The sequence below is a fragment of the Notamacropus eugenii genome, chromosome 2 (assembly GCF_028372415.1).
Source record: "Notamacropus eugenii isolate mMacEug1 chromosome 2, mMacEug1.pri_v2, whole genome shotgun sequence".
NCBI classification, from domain to species: Eukaryota; Metazoa; Chordata; class Mammalia; order Diprotodontia; family Macropodidae; genus Notamacropus; species Notamacropus eugenii.
This window is the reverse complement of record NC_092873.1, coordinates 379,770,217-379,793,051: the sequence shown is the minus strand read 5'-3', so window position 1 is coordinate 379,793,051 and position 22,835 is coordinate 379,770,217. Positions and strand designations below refer to the sequence as shown.

Sequence of the window (22,835 nt, the reverse complement as noted above, 5' to 3'; positions counted from 1 at the left end):
TCTGGGAGGTGAGATTTTAGCTGGGACCTAAAAGAAGCTAATGAGGTCAGTGATTAGAGCATTCCAGGCATGGGGCACAACTGGGGAGATATGTTGCTGGATTTGAAAAGTAAATGTCATGGAATAAGGTATAAGAAGACTGGAAAGGTAGGAGGGGGCTAGGTTATTTAGGGCTTTGAATGTCAAACAGTATTTTGTATTTGCTCCTGCAGGCAACAGGGAGCAATCACTATGAGTAGGGTGCAGTGATAAAATCAGGAAAATCACTTTAGTGCTGAATGGAGGATAGATTGGAGTGGGGAGAGATGGGAGGCAGGCAGACCCTCTAGCAGGTTATTGTAATAGTCCAGGTGTGAGGCAATGAAAGTCTGCATGAGAATGGTAGCAGTGTCAGAAGAGAGAGGGGCACAATGGCCAGAGACGCTGAAAGGTGAAATCAGCAGACCCTGGATGTGGAGGGTGAGAGATGGTAAGTAATCCAGGACGACCTCTAGGTTGTGAGCCTGAGAAACTGAGTGTTGCCTTCTATGGTAACAGGGAAGATAGGAAGAAGGGAAGGTTTAGAGGGAAAGGTAAGTTCAATTTTGGACCTATTGAGTTTATGATGTTTACTGTCTGAAAGGCATTTAGAAATGCAAGATTAAAGGTCGGCAGAGAGATTGGGGCAGGATAGGTAGATCTGGGAATCATCATCATGGTTGGTTGTTGTCCTTCGTCTTTGAAGAGGACCAAAATGACATCACCATTGTAAAGTGAAATTTCAGTGAGTCCAACTGTGGCTGATCAGATCAATATGAGCTCAGAATGCTCTACCACAGGTTGGGCACAGATAGTCCATATGAATATTTGGGGTGGATATCCCAAATTTGTGCATCCTGTGTTTACTTTGTGCTGTCTCAATTCTGCTTTACTCAAAGAGTGCAGCACCTTTTCTTATGTGGGCATGCCATGCTGAGCAGTCCTGTGCCAGTGTCTCCCGTGTTGCACAGTCAAATCCAAAGTTCTTGAGAGAGACCTTGAGAGTATCCTTGTATCGTTTCTTCTGACCACCATGTGATCGCCTGCCCCATGCAAGTTCTCCATGAAAGTCTTTTTGGCAAGTGTACATTTTGCATTCGAACAACGTGGCCAGCCCATTGGAGTTGCACTCTCTGAAGCACAGTTTGAATACTGGGCAGTTCAGTTCAGGAAAGGACTTCAGTGTCTGGTACCTTATCCTGCCAGGTGATCCTCAGAATCTTCCCAAGACAGTTCAAATAGAAGCGATTCAGCTTCCTGGCATGGTGCTGGTAGACTATCCTGTCCATGTTTCACAAGCATATAACAATGAGGTCAGCACAACGGCTCTGTACCAAACTGAAGGTTTGGTAGTCAGTCTAATACCTCTTCTCTCCCAAACTTTTCTTCAGAGTCTCCCAAACACTGAGCTAGCTCTGGCAATGTGTGCATCAACCTCATTGTCACTGTGTACATCCCTGGAAAGTACACTACCAAGGTAAGTGAACTTATCTGCAGCATTCAAAACTTCTCCATTTGTTGTAACCAATGGTTCCATGTATGGATGGTGTGGTGGTGGCTGATGGAGCACCTGTTTTCTTGATGTTAGTTATTAGGCCAAAATTAGCACAGGCAGCAGAGAATTGATCCATACTTTGTTGCATCTCAGCTTCAGAGGCTGCATTGAGTGCACAATCATCTGCAAACAGAAAATCATGTACCAACACTCCTTCCACTTTGGTCTTGGCTTGTAGCCTTTTCAGATTGAAGACCTTGTCATCAGTATGGTAACTGACCTGGATGCCATGTTTATTGTCATTGAAAGCATTTGTCAACATGGCTGAAAACATCATGCAAGCATGGCAGCAGGCACACAGCCCTGATTCACTCCACTGGTGACTGGGAAGACACGAGAGTTTTGCCCATTATCCAGAACCCGGGCAAACATGCCATCATGAAACTGACGTATAATATTGATGAACTTCTCTGGGCAACCAAATTTTGACATAATTTTCCATAAGCCCTCACAACTAATAGCATCAAAGGCCTTGGTCAGATCTACAAACGTTGTGTCCAGACCTCTGTTCTGCTCGTGGCATTTCTCCTGGAGCTGTTGGGCAGCAAACACCATATCTACTGTTCCTCTTCTATCAAAAGTCAAGTATAAGCAAAGTTTAGAGAGATGCAGGATTCCTGGCTCAGTAAGAAAGCAGATGAAATTTTCAGTTTTATGCTGATAGTTAACAATCCAAAGTACTTTTATGATTCCCTGGAAGCTATTTATGGACCAAAAATCTACAGTGCATCACAACTACTCAGTGCTGATGGAGTCATATTGATTAGTGATAAGGACATGAGAGATGGGCTGAACACTTCCACAGTGTTCTCAACAGACCATCATTAATCAATGCTCAGTCCACTGACCGTTTACCTCATGTTGATGTCAATCCCTCCTTAGCTGACCTTTCAACTGAAGAAGAGATTTTGAGGGCCATTAGGCTCCTTTCATGTGTCAAAGCACCTGGTGCTGATTCTATTCCAGCTGAGATTTACAAGTTAGGAGGACCACTGCTCATACAAAAGCTGATGACTGAAATATTCCAGGTTATGTGGCAAGAGGACATTATCCCCCAGGAGTTCAAAGATGCTTCCATTGTCCATCTCTATAAGGGTAAAGGGAATAGATTGTCCTGTGACAATCACAGGGGGATCTCTCTCTTAATCAATGCTGGCAAAATTCTTGTTAGAGTCCTCTTTAATGGGCTGATCCTTCCCCTGGAAGATGGGCATATACCTGAGAGCCAGTGTGGCTTCAGAAAGGGCATCATCATAGAGATTGTAATTAAATCCATGGGAGATGATGAGATGACCAAATGAAGTGGCATAGAGGGAGAAAAGAGGGCCCTGAGAACATTGAGAGGTACCTCCACTTAGAGGGTATGATTTGGAGGAGGATCTAGCAAAGGAGACAGAGAAGGAATGGTCAGATAGGTAGGAGAACCAGGAGAGAATGGTGTCCCAAGTATCAAGGAGAAGAGAGTGATCAACAGAGTCAAAGGCTGCAGAGAGGTCAAGGAGAAAGAGGACTGAGAAGAGGCCATTGGATCTGGCAGCTAAGAGACCATTAGTAACTCTGAAAGGGCAGTTTTGGTGGAATGATAAGTTCAGAAACCAGACTGTAAGGGGTTAAGAGGAGAATGAGAGGAGAGAAAGTGGAGGCACCTATTGTAGATGGCCTTTTCGAAGAGTTTAGCTACAGGGCAGAAAAGATGAAAGACAGTAGTCAGCAGGGATGGAAGATGAAGTGAGAATTTTTTCAGGATGGGGCAGGTGTGTAGGTAGTAGCAAATGAGCCCATAGATAGGGAAAGACTGAAAATAAATGAAAGAGTGGGGATAACAGAAGAGGCAGTCTCTTAGAGGGGATGGGATGGGATGGAATGAGACTGCTTGAACAAGCGGAAATTTTAGCCTTAGTAAGGAGTAAGACCAATTCATCATGTGAGGCATTAATGGAGGAGAAAGTAGTAGAAGGTACCTAAGTGACAGGACATGAGGAAGGGGGAAAAAGAGGGAGCACAAAGTTCTTGCAGAGTGAGAGGAAGAGGAGCCATGGGAGGTTTGAGGAGGAATGAAAAGGTGGGGGGAAGAGTCACTGTGGAGAATGAGATGGGGAGCTGATAAGGGAGATACAGCAGGACTGCTCAGCAGGGGTGAGGGTCCAGTGGAGGTTATGCAACATAAATTTGTAGTGGAAGCAGTTATAACGGTCGCGTGATTTTCTCTACGTTCATTCAGAAGCACTGATGTGGGTGAGAAAGTGGTGGATGGTGGGAGTGATCCAAGGCTGAGGCTTGGCTGGGCATAACTGGCAATACGCTGAGAGGGCTAGGGATAATGTGTTTAGACGACAAGGAGCAGAGATGACTAAGTGTACCTTGACGAGCAGAGGGGTGCTGCTCAATTTCTCCTCCTTTCCTAAATACTAAATCAAAATTTTCTATCTTATTCAAGTCATGGTGGTTATTGTGTACAGCCCTCCAGGTCATTCACTCTCCTTTCTCATGAAGCTCATTGTCATCTCTACAAATCCTCATTTTCTTTAAATCCTATCAGCTCTTCATTTTCAGCCAAATTAAGGACCAAGGCCACATCCTGGCTCTCCCCATTGCTTACCAGCGCTTCTACTTCTTTCATAAACAATTATGACCTTCCTTAATCTGACCTTAGCCTCTGGTCTATCATTCCTTCTTTCCTTATGTCTTGCTACCCTCTAAACTTATTCTTTGTCCTCACTCTAACTGCTAACCCCTCTACCCTTTAGTACATCCTTAGGCCATTACCCCAGCTCTGTATTTTCCTCTCTTCCTCAACTTCAATTTTATAATTACATCTCTATACCATCACTAACTCTACAATGTTTTTGCCTCCTTGTCCTACTGCTGCTCATTCCTCAGTGAACTCCTTCCTTGGATGACACTCCCCCCTCCCCCGCCCTGTACTCTGAAGTGTTGAGGAAGTTATACAACTGCTGACTGGTACACTATTATGTTATTACGCTGGGACTGCCTATTGCAGCAAAACAATCATTTTATTCATTCTTAATTGATTCCTATTTTATTCCCCACAGAAGTTATTCCAAATCTTTTCTTCTCAAGCCCTCTACCCCCACAATCTTTCAGCTACAGACCTTACTTCCATTTGCTCTGAACTCTCTCTCATTTCTAACTTCTTTCCCTCACCCTTCTCTAATAATGAGGTAGCTGGATCTTTTCCTGGCTAAGACCAGCTTCTCTACTTGTCTTTGATTCCATCTGGTTTCTTCCTTTCTTTATCAAGCATCTTCTTTTGAATGTTCTACCTTTTCCTCTCTATTGGTTCCTCCTTACTACTTAAAACATTCTCAAGTCATTCCTAACTTTAAAAACGTTCACTGGACCTTGCCATCCCCTCGAGCTATTAAGGGAAGTTTCTCTGCCCTTTCTCAATCAAACTCTTAAAAAAAGCTGTCTACCCTCACTCCTGTACTTCCTCATCTATTACTTACTCCTCAATCCTTTGAAATCTGGCTTCTGACATTACTATTGAACTGGTATGCTCTCCATAGTTACTGGTGACCTCCTTAATTACCAAATCTGACAGTCTTTCCCTCCATCCTTATGCTTCTTGACTTCTCTGATGAGTTTTCTACTGCTGACCCCCTCCCCCTCTTTCCTGGGTTTTGAGACTGCCTACTCACTGCTCCTTTTTCAATTCTCTTGATGACCTAATCTACTCCCATGGGTATAACTAGCATCTCAATAAAGATGGTGCATGGTGCACAGATCTATATATCCAGTTCCAGTCTCTCCTGAGACTGCCTCTGCACCACCAACTACCTCTTGTTCATTTCAAAGTAGATGATGTAGAGATATCTCAAACTTAACATATTCAAAAGAGAACTCAACATTTAACCTCGCCCCAAATCCCCACTTCTTCCATTTTCCCAGGTTCATAATCTGTGTTCTCATTCCCTATATGCAATCATTTGCCAAATCCTGCCGTTTCTACCCCCATATCTTTTACATATACCACCCCTTACTGCTACAGATACAATCAATACAGCCTCCCATCACCAGTAACCTAGATTATTACAAGGCGTCTGAAATTGGTGTTCTTGCTTTCCTTGCCCAATCTATTTTTCCTACAGCTATCCAAGTGATTTGGAGAAGCTGAGATCAAAACAAGTCATACCCTTAGTTCTACCAGTTCCTTATTGCATCTAGGATGAAATATCAACTCTGTTTAGCTTTTAAAGTTCTTCACAACCTGGTCCCATTCTACTTTTCTAGGTGTCCCCCACTTCCTCCACCTTGGACACTGCCTCCTTTTCTGCACAGTTCAGTCACACAAGTTTTTTCTCTGTTGAACACACAGACAGACACATACACAGACAGACAGACAGACACACACACACACACACACACACAATCTCCTGTCTTCTTGCTTTTGCATTGGCTGCCCAAAATGCCTAGAATGCACATTTTTCTCACCTTCACTTCATAAAACCCCCTTGTTTCTTGAAGAGACAAACACAACCTTGTACATGAAACCTTTCCTTTTCCCAAATGCTACAGTTTTTCCTCTCTAATATAACTAGTATCTATGTTCTTATGTTGACATGTTTTCTCCCCCTGTACAATGTAAGCTACTTGAGTAGAGATTTTTTCACTCATATATTTGTCTCCTGTGTTTAGCATAGTTAGGCACATATTAGATATGTTAAACATTTAGTGTGTGACTATCACACTGCTGTTTCTTTCCTGTAAATGCTGCTGAAACTGGCTACATTTTCATAATTAAGTTCTGAAGCTGAATCTATAAATTGCACAGATATATTTTTGATTACCTTGTTCTCCAATAAATCCCTTAACCTCTCCCTCCCTCTTATCTTGAATTCCTTCATCTTAGCATTCCTGCTTCAAGATCTAAAAACACCTTGTGACCCTGAAAGACCTCTTTCATGGCTCTTTAGATTCTGTCTCAGCCTCCCAAATAGTCATATGACTTCGTCCAACCTTGAAACACCTAATTTCTCAATAGGCAAATCTCAAACTGAAGTGAAATAATATATTCAGACCTTTTGATTTTTCTTGGCTTCCTCCAAGCCTTATCTAGAAGGGTTAGGGCAAAAATGAAAAAATGAACTGAAAACACTCATTTTTGATACAAGATCAAAGGGTATTGCATGCCTCAGTTGATGAGAATTGTTATGCTGTTCTTATTCTTAAAAAATACTGAAAAAACAGCAGGTTGTGGAAGACAGCAGGTCTTTCCAGAGAATAATTAACCACTGGGTTAGTGGTCTGCAAAGCTACTTGTGTTTTTGCTGGAAAAAGCTCTTTGTATCTGCTACCCTCTACTTAATTTCCTTTTTCTTACTTAAAAAAGTTTTTTTGGTGCTCTTTTTGAAGTCACTTTCCACCAATTCACCACTCCCTTCCCCGCTGTCTCTCTTCTAACAAGTATAGTTAAACGAATGAACACATTGGCCATGTATGAAAACAAATGTCTCATTCCCCACTGCTGGTCTCTCTGTTGTGTGTGTGTGTATGTGTGTGTGCATGTGAAAACACACAAACATTTATTTTATTGATTTCTGCTAGGATGGAAGGAGGTACATATTTCTTGTACAGTTGCAATCTGGCTTCTGACCTCTTCATTTACCTAAATGAAGTTACTAATAATTTCTTAATTGCCAAATCCTGTGAGTTATTTTTATTTCTCATATCCTTCTAGGTATTTCTGAAGTATTTGACACTGTTGACTGGCTTCTCTTCTTGGATACTCTCTCTTTTCTAAGTTTTCTTGCCTTGATGGATACTCCCCTGCTTCTCTTTCCTCTTGTCTACTGCTTCTCAGTCTCCTTTGCTGATTCACCACCCACATTACCACAGCTCACTGTGGGTATACTACGTGGTGGCTCTGTCTCAAGGCCCTCTTCTCTTGTCTGCTCTCTCACTTGGTGGTCTCCTCACTTCACAAGAGCTCAATCCACTGCTCGGCCTGTGAGAGCTAGTTCTATATACTCAACCCTAGTGTCCTGCACTCAGTCCTGTGCCATCAGCTCCTACTTGACATTTCTAACTGGACTTGTGGGCATCTCATATTCAACGTATGCAAAACAGAACTAATTCATGCACTTCACTATGCAAACGAACTGGCCCACTTGCTGTTCCCTGTATGACACCTCACCTTTTCTTTCTGGTTGTACATGTCTTCAGTGCCTAGATGGCTCTCAATTCTTGCTTTGACTCTTGGATTGCCAGCTCCTTTAAAAGCTCAGCCCAAATGTCGCTACGTTCGACTCTTCCTGAGCTCAGTCCTACCTCACATTACTTCGTTTATGCTATATTTTTCACTTTTATGTGCATATGTTTCCTCTGGCAGAATGTAATCAAATCAGATATGTGAACCTTATGGCACTACATAAATTATCATTAATATAAACTTCTTAAGGGCAGGGACTACTTCATGGTTGTTTTTGTATCTCCTGGCTGGCACAAAGTAGACTTTTAATTAATAAATGCTACTTGATTGATTCCCTATATTCTCAGGTCCTGAAAGAGCAGCAGTGGTCTGAGCACCCTAGAAACACTACCTAATGGCCAAGCTGCTTGCTCTCTAGTTTCCTTTCTCTGGCTCTTTTTTTTTTCTATCACCCAATTAGCTAAGTAAAAACATTAGAGTAAGAATATGAGGGACTGGGGGAGGGGGAAATGGAGGATAAATGCAGGTAACAATAATGGTAACTCCAAAGATTAATTTTGTGGGCCAAGGCCCTGGACTACTTAGCTTACCTTTCTGGTGCTGAAGCCACCTGTTTTCCAAATAATACTGAATACAACTTTCAAACTCTTTTGGGGTATAATTGTAAACTTGAATGGGAACAAAGGGGTCTAGGTCATCAAAACCTTCCTGGAGGTAAAAATAACAAAAAGAGCACATGTTACATGACATGCCACCAAGGAGAAAATGAACATTTACTCCTTCATGGGGCTATCCCCTATTCACATGGTAACAGTAATTTGCTTAAAATAAAGGGGAACTAGGGCCTGAGATAGAATGAATAAGAGGCAACTCAACTAGAACAAAGTATCACATAGACTTTAACACAAGAGAACTCTTTTATGACAAATGAAGCCTCCTACCCACAATGAAGAAAGAGCTTTTATTTACCTTTCCTAGCAAGTCCTGGGGTAGATAGGCAGCTCTGGGTTTAAAGAGAGAGCCAGTCTGACTCAGACTCACCACAATAGCCCCTCCATGCTGAAACAAAGGAAAGAGATGATCTATTTTTGCTCCAAGGAGAAAATACATCTTAATCACCAGATGAAGCCCACATCTCCCTGTATTGCCTTGTAGTGAGATATCTGGAAACATCCCAAGGGATGGGCATCAAGTTCCAGGTTCTAGTTCTGCCAGATTTACTGTGGTATCTTGTATGAATCATTGAACTGGAGTCCTCTGCAGGGACAGTAGGGCAACAAGTGAGAACAAAGAAAGCTATCTGGACAATATCAGTCCAATAGCCAAGTCACTCACTCTAGTTTAATAGGATGGAAAAAAGGATTTTGATCTAGAGTTTGAATAGACTTAGGTCTGATATTACAGGATGCTAGTCATCAACCCTGAATCAAGTCTAACTCTCTCATGTTAGTGATGAGGAAACAAAGGCTGAGAAAAGCTCAGTGAGGTACCCAGTGTCACAGAGCCATGAGAAGCCTGAGGCAGGATTTGAACTCTGTTCTAACTCTATACAACAAGCTACCTACACGCCTCAATTATGAGAAGATCTTCTTGATTGTAACAGGAGAGTTACACTTGTTATTAACTGGGGCTATGGATTATCTGAAATCTTTTTTTTAACAAGGGAGGCAAGCTAGGTGCCTGGGATGGGCTAGTTACTATCCTCCTACCGCCCTGCACTCACCCAATCGCTGGTCACCATTTTCTTCACATTATGAACAAGTGTCAGCTCCTCTGGGGCAACCTGCAGATCAGGCAACAAAAGACAGACCATTTTTTAGTTGTTATGGGTATGATTTAGAATAATTCAGTTGATAACAGAAAGAAGATGCCCCTTTCTCCCCACCCAAAAACAACAAAACGCCCCACCAAGTTTTTCTAAGGCTAGCTTACGATGCCTGAGTTGGACTTCAAAACAAATTTCAGGGCACTTCTGGGCTCCACTAGATTTGTGGCGGGACTATGGGTTGGGGAGAAGACCAAGAGAAAGGCAGAAACAGGACTTGCCAAATGAAGCCAACCATCAGAGATGGCACAGACCTTTTCTTTGCACATTCTCTAGACTAGAGGTTCTTAGTCTGGGGTCCATGAATTCAGGTAGGAAAAATTAAATCTTATTTCAATCAAACTGATTTCCTTTGTAATCCTGTCTGTTTATATGGTTCTATGAAGGTGCCTATTGAGGTTTCATGACACAAAAATGATAAAGAAGCCCTGTTTTAGATTACTTGAAATTGCCATGCCTCTTCTGATTCTCCTGGTAGACCTGTTTATAAGGAACAGAATTTCACTCTCTAAACCTACTACCAAGCATAGTACCTAGCTATAATAAATGCTTGTAGGGATATAATAATACTTAAATGAATTAAGTTAAAACCACCTCCTAGCTTTGATAATTCTTTTGTCAATTTATAAGACAGTTTTTGGCTTTGTTATATCTCCAAAATATCTTTCTTGATTTCACTTTTCATGGTTGAGGCCCTTTACCCCTCCTTCCTTTCTTTGACTAGTCTACTCTTCATAGTGACTTGTGTAGGGACTTGCCATTTCCAGACATATAGGGTCTTCAAACTTCACTCTTTGCATTGAACAATCATTCACAGATTACTAGGGCAGGAAGGTACATCAAAAGATCACTGAGACTTTGTCCCACCACTGGAATTAGGAGGGTGTTAGAATCATGGGATGACCGAACTGAGAAACAAGACTTTTGTACCAGGCTTTTGTCTTCTTTTTTCAGTGTGGTCCTCCCCCAGAGAGCGTTAACACTATCCACTGCCACCAGAAGGCGGAAGGAACCCAAAGAACTTTGCCTCTTCAGTTCTTTCATCACAATCCCAACAGCATCACTGGCATTTTTCACTCGATTTAGGCCCTGTCAGAGAAACAGAGTTAAGAGTCACAGTCCAAGTATTTCTGATCACAAGAAGGAGTAAGAATGAAATTGAACGCCCTTTTGTTCACCTGTTCAACTACTTCTCCAAGGGGTCTGCCTTCCTCTATGCTTTCCCGTTTGTTCCAGATGTACTTCTGTTGGATTTTAATCTGAAACAGAAAAGAGTCCTTCAGGCTAAGAGGGAACTTGAGTGCAGGGAGTGTAGGCTACATCTGAGTTTTTGGTTTTTCCTGTCACTGACTAAAAAAATTTACTTAGCCAACTCCAGACACAACTTCTTGTCTGCAATGTAGACATAAATAATAGTTGTGATACTTCTGTAATAGTTGTAATAATCTACACCAAAGGAACTTCAGTTGTAGCATTATTATCTTTGTAGATTCCCTTTACAAGACCATAGGGACCCATGGGAAATTTATATATCAAGGCTTCACAGGGAAAAAACAAATTTTAAAAATCCCCTAAATTAAATTTCTAGGGAGTCTTACTGACCTGGTTCAGGAACCGCTCATTTGAGGTTTTGAAATTCTTTAGCCAGGTTGAGGCTTTCAGGGGTTGATCATAACGTTCTTTGTTGTAGGTAGACTGCAGAAGATCCCGACAATTTTTCACCCAACAGTGAGCTACAAGAAGTCACAAGAAAGTAAGAAAGAGTCTGACCAAAATGAGCCACTGCAAAGATTTAGGCTCTGCTGCTTTCATTTTTGGGAAATCACTTTAGTATCTGATTCATCTGTACTGGCAAAGTCTTCTCCAATTGGCACTTAACTTCTTTGGTTCCTCTCAGAAGGAAACGTTATCTTCATCATCACCTTTACAAAGTGTATGAGCATTTGCTGACACCAAGCCACTTGAGAGATAAAATGATACCTGGTTTTTGGGGAGTTTACTATCCAAGCCACATTATGTGAGAGACACAGAGCATTGAATGAGGATTTGAAGTAAATGTAGATAAAAGGAACACTGTAGAGTTCAAAGAACTGATTCTGAGTAAGAGGATCTGGGATTAAAGCTCCTTACTGGTATATGGCCCTAGGCAAGTCACTCAAACTCTCAGTTTTCTCATCTGTAAAAGAGGATTGTACTAGATAACAGCTAAGGTCCTTTCCGGTTCTGTGTTTTATGATCCAAATGTAGGTCCAATAGGTCTAACGGGTGGTGTGCATTTGGTGAGGCAGTGATGCTGTTCACCTAGGCAGAAACATGCCTCTTACTCATGACCATGGGAAAGGTTCAAAGGATACTCAAAAAAAGACATGTCATGGGAACAAGGCTAGAGGCAGCTGAACAGACTAGGATTCATCCTCCCAGGCACTAAGTACCAGAAGAGGGAATGCCACATCAAGACAAACTCATGATGTTGAAGTATTTATTATCGTATTTCCTTCACCTTGCAGTCTGTTTGTGTCTCTAATCATGGAGAAACCATGATGAAAGAGCTCAGACTCCTCTGACTACTTGCTGAAGAAGAGGCCTTTTCCTAGTGCCCTTCAGTGCCCTGGCAGCGATTAAAACCACGGAAGAACTGAGAGCAAGACCAAGAAGATCTGAAGCACTTACCATCTGGAACATGCATTATCAGCCAGTTCTGTTTTGCACAGAAATGAACTGCATGGCAAAGAGTAAGAGTTTTTCCTGTGCCCTTCTCACCATCTGAAGGACCCTCTGTTAAAGAAAACACTAGACCCAAGACTCATTCTAGTTCATAAAAGCAATCTCCTATTTTCCTTATCCCTTAGCTCAGGGAAAGTAGTCAGAAGGATACAGATGACATATCGGATAGCAGGGTTGGCAAAGTTTGTACTTCTCAAGTAGTGCAGGAGCTCTAGGGCTGGCTCTCGTACCATCAGGCAGGCTTCATTGAAGGTCTTCACCTAATTGAAGAGTGGAAAGAACAGAATTTCTCACTTGCTCTCAGCAGACACAATGTACCTCTTAAAGTAAATTAAGGGACCAAAACTCAGGGCTACACTTTTTTCAGTGTAGTTCAAGCAAAGTCTATTATATTTTAAGGGCAGCTAGGTGGTGCAGGTAGAGTACCATTGCAGGAGTCAGGAGGACCTGAGCTCAAATCACACCTCAGACACTTGACCCTCATTAGCTGTGTGACCTTGGGCAAGTCCCTTAACCCCAATTGCCTCATCCTGGGTCATCTCCAGTCACCCTGATGAATATCTGGTCACTGGATTCAGATGGCTCTGAAGGAGAAGTGAGGCTGGTGACCTGCACAGCCCTCCCTCACTCAAAACAAAGTCAAATGCAAGTCATGTCATTATTACTCTGATGGTATGGTCCTCTTCGGCAATGAAGGACGAACACACACACATTATATTTTAAAATTAATTTGGAACGTAAGAGAAGAATGAGTTGAAGAGCAAAACATGCTATAGTGAGTAATGAAATAGCTAGTCCTTAATTATTCTTATTGTGGGTGAGGGGAGGAAAAAGGGGATAGGGACAGAGACTGCACTGATAACAGAAATCTATAAACAATCCAGATGCATTATTTTGGTCAGCATTTAACATGTCTCTGTTCAAAAGTGGCCTCAGGGCCGCTCAGAAGTAGAAGTAAGCAATTCAATTACTGATGTAAGCAAATGATACTCTGTGCACTAGCATGTACCTGAGACACTATGAACCTGAGGAAGGGCAGTATCTGAAACAAATGTTTAATTGTGGGCTAGCCATTCTTCTAGTATCCAATAGGTATCTAGGCCTCCTAGCTTGTGTGTTCTGTGGAAACACAAAGGCATTCTGGGGAAAGAAATAACACATATTCCAGAATCAAATAGAAATAACTTTCAAATTAGCTTCACTTTTTTTTCCTGTCCAGTCTTATGGTTTATAACAAGTTGACTTTTTGGAGAGGGATGTGTTGTAGTGGAAAGAGTGAGCCTCCCTGCAAAGCTGGTTCATTCAAAGGCTGTACTTGTGCTGCTACCCATAGTAATACTCTTCTAATCAAAACTGAAATAATGGGCTGAGTTGTAAACATTAGTAGAGAAGCCAGAAAAGAAATGAAAATGAATGGCAAAAGGAAGGAAAAATGAGAACAAGTAGTGCAGACTACACAAGCAGTGCACACTGAAAAGAATCAATCTCTGAAGCTGATCTTGATTTTATTTCTCTGTATTTAAAACATTAATTTCCTCACATAACTAGAAGAACACATAAATAATTCAAAGTTATATATAACTTTTATGCCTTTAAGAAGGAAAAATAGCACTTTACTCAAGACTATTTGAATTGGTTTTTATTATAATTTGGCTCATAATAAAATTAAGTAATCTAAATTCATGTAATTGGCCAATAAACCAACCCTACATTGAGTGGTTTTCTGAAAATGAACCCTACTGATATTGGTTTTAGGGAAGGGAATGACTGCTTGGAGTACCTCTGACTAAAAAGTATTCTCCAAATAATATCCAATATATGACTTAAAAATAAGTCTTATTTAAGCAAAGTAAAGGAGCATTCCTGCGCCCTAGCACATCATGAAGAAACATTAAAAGGTTAAAGGCAGAGGGCCTGTGTGTAACATCTGGCCACAAATGTCTTACAACATTCTGAAGAGTTGTTATGATCCCTAGAGCTTGGTGTACTGAACAGCTATATTCTTGCTGACAGCATTTTTGAATGATAAGGAGGTCCATGGCCTAAAATTAGTTTTTTCATGGTATCTTTCTGATTTTTAGTATGACATCATAGAGAAATACCAAATTCTAGCTCTGAACACTTGTTTGGTATCTCACTGATAAATCAGAGTATGATTTATCCCACTTCACCAGAAACCAGTGAGGGGTAGGGGTGAAGCGTGGGCGGAGGCGCATGACTAGTTACTACAATAAAACATTGACAAATTAGTCAAGACACTACGTAGAGACCTAAGATTAATTCTCTCTTGGATGAGGTAATAACTCAAATAAAACAACAGTCACAAACATTTTTATGACATTTTAAGCTTTGTAAAGGGAACATTATAACAACTTTCTGAGTTGTTTTACTATGCCCATTTTATAGATAGGGAAACAGGTTCAGAGAATTGTTTCCTGAGGCTGAATCTGATCACAGGTCACCCTGACTCCAAGTCCATCACTTTTTTCACTACAACACAACCCTCTCCAAAAAGTCAACTTGTAATAAACCATAAGAATGGACAAGAAAAAAACAATGTAGCTAATTTCTATTTGGCTCTGAAATTTTAATTTTGTTATTTCTTTTCCCAGCATCCCTTTGTGTTTCCACAGAACACACAAACAGATACCTATTGGATAATAGAGGAATGGCTAGTCCACAATTAAACATTTGTTTCAGATAATACACAAAAGGCTAACATACAAAGTTACTAACATGCTGTAATGGGATTAGCACCAGATTCGGAGATAATATCTGGGTTCAGGTCCCAGGTCTAATACTTTATAATGGGATATGAAAAAAGACAATTGACTTTTGTGAGTTTTAGTTTTCTCACCTGTATAATGATATTATTTAATACTATTTATCTTATAGACTTGTTATGAACAATGAGCTTGTCAACTTCAAGTGTACTATTCTCAGTGAATTACTATGGTCTCTTTTCTTCAGGTTCACTTTTTTTCTTTCCCTGCCCTTCTCTGCTGTCCCTTTTTGTTCCCCCAAATCCATTCCATCTCCTCTCATCCCAATCCAGTGCCTTAAGCACCTGCATTCCAAATCGAGGGGGCAGTCCATGTGGGAAAATGGTCTTCATTTCCTCCAGGGGAATGCTGTAATGCTGACAGAGGTGGTGCTCCCTATGGTTGGCCTGGGGAGGCAAAATGTGAACAATTCAGGATCAAGGACGGATGGAAAAGTGGGGTATGTTTAATCAACAGACAAGTCCCTTGGAGAAGTGGGGAAAGTCTGTTGTACCAAGGTGGGAAAACACAAATGTCTGAGAGTTAGAGCAGACATCTTGGACTGCATGACTAAAGATATTACAAAATGTTGGCTGTTGTGGCCAAACACAAAGTGTATTAGCCAATGATGGTCTGAATGATGAAGCTAGTTGCCCAGCAACACAAACCCTAAACATGGGGTATGAGAGACAATTGTTGCCATCTGGATTCTTCTGTGTTGAGTACAGAGATGCTTTAGTCATGTGACAAGATCATCTGCATGCTGCTGTTTCCATAGAAACCCCAGAGGAATCAGCAGAGAAAGAGATTCCAATTACTGAGGAAGCTGAAAGGCACCTTTAAAGACTTTGTTCATTTTATTTCATTTTGTATTTGTGAGAAAGATGAGGAATGAAAGCATGAAAAGCATGGAGATATATTTTTTTCTTCCTCATATTCTTCATTAACTTAGCTGAAAAGGTATTTTGGGTGAAATGGGGAAGGGAAGAAGAAATGCTGTTGAATGCCAAGTTTTTCACAGTTAAGAAGAGACCACACAGCTCATTTTATTTATGAGTAACAATACAAGAGGAGGAAGAAAGAAAAGATCAATACTTATTCTAATAGGACCTAAACCAGAAATGCATCACATAAGACCACCACAGTTATAGCTTTGTCAGACTTCCCTGAATGGTTTTGGGTCTCATGCTGATTTGAGTGGATACCCTCTCCAAAGAGTTCTGTCTTGGTAACATTTATAGAGGGGAGGAAAAGGACACTGGTCGAGGATAAGGAAATTGAGATTTTTCCTTAGTTATCCATGTGACCCCAGGCAGGGCATTTAACTTCCCTGGACTTGAGTTTTCACATCTGCACAATGAGTATAATTCTATGCTTCAGTAGAATTGAAGTCAACAAGAATTTATTGCATTCCATTAGAGAGACCTGGGTCTGACACCAAAGGATATGAGTTAAAATTTTACACCTGCAGCTCATTACTGGCATGATTTTGGACACGTTGCTTTGACTCTCTAAGTTTCAATTTCTTCACCTATAAATGAAGCGGCTGGGCTGGATAATTAAACTATTATTGTTCTAAACATCACATTCTACACACTGAGACTATATCAGAAACAAAGGCAACTTACCGGATCATTCTCCTGAGTTCGAGAGATGGTTCTGCATTTCTCACCTAGAACCTGGGTATCCAGACTGACAGCAATGCTTTGTGATGCCTTGGTGCCCACATGTAGAAAGCATCCTGAGTGCAACTGTAAAGGAAATTAGCTGGTTGCGACAATGTGGCCAACACAGGGCATTTTCTGCCTGCCATGAGGTCAGGGCACTGTGCTGGCAAAATGTCACCACAGTGAGAATTATGTTTGAAGTGACTGGGAAAAGGTTCTACTCTTATTTGTATTTTTCTTCTGTAAGTTTCCCTGAATTACTCTCATTTCCTTGATTCATTTCAATCCATGTGCTGCCATTTCAGGTTTGAGTCTGGTACCTAAATAAGTGATCCCATTAAGAAATAACTTAGGAGCACAGTATAGCCATTAATGTCTCATTTCTGGGAATGTCCCATAATGCTCCTACCTACAGTGATGAATGGTGTCTACAACTATGCAATTTGGAGCTGTCTAGTAATCCATAATCACCTCAATTATCAGGAGATTAGTGGAATGTTCCCCATTATTTTATATTTATAATTATATTCCCTGCGTTACTTCTTGCTAGCAGTGCCCTAGCATAAAGAATCTCAAACATGCAATAAAGGAATATCTGAAGCACCCAGCTAAGTGAATACAAACTACTCTGCATGAAATTCACTCTAGAACATGCTGAACATCTTATAGGAAGAGGCAAAATGAGAGAAGATTTCAGGCAGCAAATTTCAAAGAAAATGTCAAGAAGAGAACCTTTTACTTGAACCTGAAGATAACAGTTATGATTAAGCAAAACACTGTTCAGAAGTGACAGTGCAAGGAAGCTGACAAAAACTCAAAACAACAAAAAGATAATCTACTCTTAAGGAATAAGTGGGTCAAAGAAGAAATCATAGAAATAATAATTTCTAAAGAGCATGATAACAACGAGACAATACACCAAAATTTATGGGATGTTGCCAAAGAAGTAGATAGGGGAAATTTTATATTTCTGAATGTCTACATTAACAAAACAGAGAAAGAACAGATAAATGGATTAGGTGTATAATTAAAAAAAACTAAAAAAGAACAAATTAAAAATCTCCAATTAAACACCAAATTGGAAATCCTGAAAAATCAAAGGAGAGATGAATAAAATTGAAAGAAACACTGAACTAATAAATAAAGTTAGAAGCTGGCTTTATGTGGAACCCGCCCCCTCCCCCCAATAAAATAGATAAACTGTTGGCTAATTTGATTTTAAAAAAGAAGAAAACAAAATACCAGTATCAAAAATGAAAGGTGTGAATTCAAAACCAATGAAGTGGAAATTAAAGCAATTATCAGGAGTTATTTTGCCCAATTATATGGCAATATATCTGACAATCTATGTGAAATGGATAGCTCCAAAAATATAAGTTGCCCAGATTAATAAAAGTAGAAACAGAATATTTAAATAATCAATTTTAGAAAAAGAAATTGAACATCAATGAACTCCCTAAGAAAAATCCCCAGGGCCAGATGAATTCACAAGTTAATTCTACTAAACATTCAAAGAAAAATTAATCTAATACTATATAAACTATGTGGAAAAAGAAGTGAATTTCTTTTATGATACAAATATGGTGTAAGATATATACAAAATACAAATATACCTAAATCAGGAAGAGCACCAAAACAGAAGAAGAAAATTACAGACCAATTTCCCTAATGAATATTGAGGCAAAAATTTTAAATAAAAATATTAGTAAAGAGATTACAGCAATATATCACAAGGACTATGACTTGGTAGAATTTATACCAGGAATGCAGGACTGGTACAATATTAGGAAAACTATCACATAATTTACCTTACAAATAACAAGACCAACAGAAATAATGATTATCTCTATAGATGCAGAAAAAGCCTTTGACAAATTATAACATGCTTTCCTATTAAATACACTAGAGAGCACAGGAATAAACAAATCTTTCCTTAAAATAAGTAGTTACCTATCTAAAACCATCAGCAAGTATTATCTAAGGGGGATAAGCTAGAAGTTTTCACAATAAGATCAGGTATGAAGCAAGGATGCCCATGATCACCACTATTATTCAATATTGTACTAGAAATGCTAGCTATAGCAGTAAGAAAAATAAATTGAAGGAATTAGAACAGGCAGTGAGGAAATAAAACTATTAGTCTTTGCAGATGATATGATGGTTTACATAGAGAATGAACTAAAAAACTAGTTGAAATAACTAATGTAACAACTTTAGCAAAGTTGCTGGACATAAAATAAGCCAACAGAAATCATTAGCATTTCTACATATTGTCAACAAAGTCTAGCAACAAGAGAGAGAAATTCCATTTAAGATAACTCTGGACAATAAAAAATACCTGGCAGTCTACCTGTCAAGAAAAACTCTGGGAACCATCAACACAAATACAAAACACTTTTCACAGAAATAAAGTCAGATCTAAACAACTAGAGCAATATCAATTGCTCATGGCTAGGCTGAACCAATACAAATAAAAATGAAAATTCTACCTAAATTAATCTACTCATTCAGTGTCATACCAATCAAACTATTAAAAAATTATTTTACAGAGCTAGAAAAAAATAACAAAATTCATCTGGAAGAACAAAAAGTCAAGGATATGAAGGGAATTAAATTTTAAAGGGTATTATAAAGTGGTGATCATCAGAACAATTTGGTAGTGGCTAAGAAATAGAATGGCAGATCAACAGAATAGATTAGGTAGGTACACAATACATACTAGTAAATGACTATAGTAATTTAGTGTTTGTTAAACTCAAAGATATAAGTTTTAAGGGTAAGAACTCACCATTTGACAAAAACTTCTGGAAAACTGGAAAACGGTATGGCAGAAACTAGTATAAACCAACACGTCATACTGTACACCAAGATAAGGACAAAATGGGCACATGATTTAGAAATAAAGCTTGATACCATAAACAAATTAGGAGAGATAGAATAATTTACTCATAAGATCTATGGATAAGGGAAGAATTCAGGACCAAACAAGAGAGACCATTACAAAATGTAAAATGGGTAATATTGATTATTAAATGAAAAAGTTTTTGCACAAACAAAACAATGCAACCAAGATTAGAAGGATGTAAAAAACAAGTATCTCTGATAAAGGACTCATTCCCAAATATACAGAATTGAGTCAAATTTATAAGACGACAAGTCATTCCCCAATTGATAAATGGTCAAAGGATATGAACAGGCAGTTTTCAGAGGAAGAAATTAGATTTCATATTGTCATATGAAAAAACACTCTAAATCACTATTGATTAGAGAGATGCAAATCAAAACAGCTCTGAGGTACCACATCACACATATCAGATTGACTAATGTGACAAAACAGGAAGATGATAAATGCTGGAGGAGATGTGAGAGAGTTGGAAAACTAATTCGTTGGTGTTGGAGCTGTGAGATGATCGAACCATTCTGGAAAACGATGTGGAACTATGCCAAAGGGCTACAAAAATGTGCCTATCCCTTGAACCAGCAATATCGCTTCTAGGACTGTATCCCAAAGACATCATAAAAACGCGAAAGGGTCTCACATGTACAAAAATATTTGTAACAGCTCTCTTTGTGGTGGCCAAGAACTGGAAATCGAGGGAATTTTGCCTTCTCTTCTAAGAATCTGCATATTTGTTATACAGAAAGGGCTATGCTAAGTGTGGTGAGGAGTTACAAAAGAAGATGATGAGCTTGTCCTTGGTCTTCAGAAGCTTATAGTTTAAAATATCCTGTCAACTTCAACATGGACTACAAATTGAGAGCTGAAAGGAACTGTAGAGATTGTTAATCCAACCCTCTCAATCTGCAGTTGAGGAAAAACAGGTGAAGGGACTTGTTTAAAGTTATACAGATAATAAGTGGCAGAAACCTGTTGACTCCAAATCCAGTGCTTTCTTATACCTCACTACATAAAGGCACCCTTTTAGTTTCATAACTTGCAACCCCACAATTATTTTGTATTCTCTTTTCTTTCCACCTACCTAATCAGTCATGCCATTCTACCAATTTTGCTGTAATGTTTTGTAAATTTGCTCCCTATTCTATTGATAATCATTTAATATAAATTTTGGACTTTAATAAGGGCCAGAGCTTGAATTAATCAATCAGAAGAAGAGCCTGGACCTAACAGTCTCTTTGTTCTCTGAAGTAAACTCAGAGAATACCTCTTCCTATGTCAACCAGCCAGATGGGGCTAATTTAGCACTCCTTAAGAGACCCTTAATCCAAGACACTATCTTGAATAATGGGACTTTTTCCACATCTTAATATTTTGTGGACATATACTATGCTATGGCATGTTAATAGTAAAGAAAAAACAGATATCCTGGGTTGTAATTTCAATTGAAACTTTGTCAACTCTGTTATCTTATTGTATTTACAACCTATGCAATTAAGAAGTTACTTTCTCATGGTCTAGTTAATCACTCATGGAGACCATGAATCTGAAGGACACAGACCCCCTTGGATTGTCCTAAACAGATTTAAGCCTGGTCATTCCTGTAAGAGTCAGAAGTTTTCTGGCTCCATGATCATGTAACTGCTAACTTTAAGGGAATAAACAATATGCATTTAATCTGTTTGCCTTTTTTAACCAAACTTCCAGGTTGACACTATATTTTCACCCATCTATAACCACTGTGGTCATTTCAGCGTAGAGTATTTTAAACATTAGCTTTGTAACAGGTTACCCTAACTTTGAGCTAGCTCTCTTCTACTCCATCCTCCCTTCACACAAGCTGCCAGAATAATTTTCTTTAAAACATTATTATTTGTGTGTGAGATGCTCTCTGTGACATTTTCTCCTCAGATATCTTCCATTTCCCACTGGTCTTATTCATTTTGAACTTCTTTCCCCATACCTTCCTCCCCTCCCCACCAATAGTCTTTCAGCTTTGTGTGTAGACTTCTCCATTCATACATAAGCTACCTGAGGGCAGGGACTGTCTTTCTTTTTTTTGTATTTGTATCTTCAGCACTTAGCACTGTGCTTTCCACAAAATATTCTTTGTTTATTAACCATCCAGAGGCTCTAGGGCCTCCTTTATTTTAGTTTCATATTAGAGACTTCTCTTTACCTACAAACAGCTATCCTTTCCTTTCTTTTCTCTTGACATTGGAAACAGAGAGAGGTAACAGATGAGGAAACTGAAGCAAACAGAGATTAGTGTTGGAGGTCAGATTTGAATTCAGATCTTCCTGACTACAGACTCAGTGCTCTATCCACCTGCACCACACCACCAACTTCCCCATCATGATGACAACATCTAGGCTAACTGGGAAATAGCAGAACACCTGGAGCCTTATAGTTAGTCATTAATGATTAGATGTTAGATTCTACTGTCTTGCCTCAGGAATTTCTGCTTAGCTTTGTGCTATTTAACACTTTAATCAATGACGTAGAGAAAGGTACACAGAAGATAAAAAACCCCTGGGAGTAGCTGGGGTTGCATGAGATTTAACTATTCCTATCTCAAAATTTTGTCTGGGAAAACACTGTACGTGCCACAGTTACCTACTCCATGAACCCACACCTTAGACCAATCTGATCAGTAGCATAGTTTAGCTACGTTGTGGATTAAATAAGATTTTGTGAGCTGCTACATTTATGATATTATCTATAAGGACAAACTGTATGCCAAGTTTCAAATAATGAAACCTTAGTAACACAATCTGTTTTATAAGCTGCAGACTGCTTATATTGTGTTGCACTACTACCCCTACATATCTGATTACAAGATTCAAGGGGACAGGTCATCTTTAGTATGTCTCCAAAGCACATGCGTGTGATAGCAACAGATACATTTTTAAAAGAATGAAAAAAATTGTAAAAATAAATACTAATGTATGTTTACTAGAGTACCAGAATTATAATTATTAAAATCCTAGATTCGGTAATTTTGGGAAATACACTTTAAAGTGATATGTATTCTCTGAGAATCACAAGCAGATCTCTTAAGGTTCTAAGTTTGCTGAGGTTCATTTCTTCTGTAGTTACAAGCAGCATTTTGCAGTGGGTGCTGTGCATACAATGGATGCTCAAATAATATAACTGGTTGACAAAAAATACATTTATAGCTGTATGTACTTTACTTTTTATTGAAGCAATGACATT

At 39.4% G+C, this 22,835-nt stretch overlaps 1 protein-coding gene across 11 annotated transcripts in view; it reads right to left on the bottom strand.

The window, feature by feature from the left end:
* DAP3 (death associated protein 3) overlaps positions 1–22,835 on the bottom strand; it is a 49,101-nt gene that overhangs the window by 1,411 nt on the left and 24,855 nt on the right. For 4 of the 11 annotated variants that reach the window (XM_072637802.1, XM_072637801.1, XM_072637803.1 and 1 more), the window contains exons 3-12: positions 16,685–16,807; positions 15,362–15,463; positions 12,446–12,554; positions 12,241–12,333; positions 11,173–11,303; positions 10,749–10,829; positions 10,501–10,659; positions 9,469–9,528; positions 8,715–8,804; positions 8,336–8,453 (exon numbers count right to left, since the gene is read on the bottom strand). In XM_072637802.1, the coding sequence (XP_072493903.1) occupies positions 8,336–8,453; positions 8,715–8,804; positions 9,469–9,528; positions 10,501–10,659; positions 10,749–10,829; positions 11,173–11,303; positions 12,241–12,333; positions 12,446–12,554; positions 15,362–15,463; positions 16,685–16,807 (1,066 nt within the window). Of the gene's footprint in view, positions 1–8,335; positions 8,454–8,714; positions 8,805–9,468; positions 9,529–10,500; positions 10,660–10,748; positions 10,830–11,172; positions 11,304–12,240; positions 12,334–12,445; positions 12,555–15,361; positions 15,464–16,684; positions 16,808–19,511; positions 19,581–22,835 lie in introns of all 11 variants that reach the window. The other 7 variants (XM_072637800.1, XM_072637799.1, XM_072637807.1 and 4 more) reach the window with 5 other exon arrangements.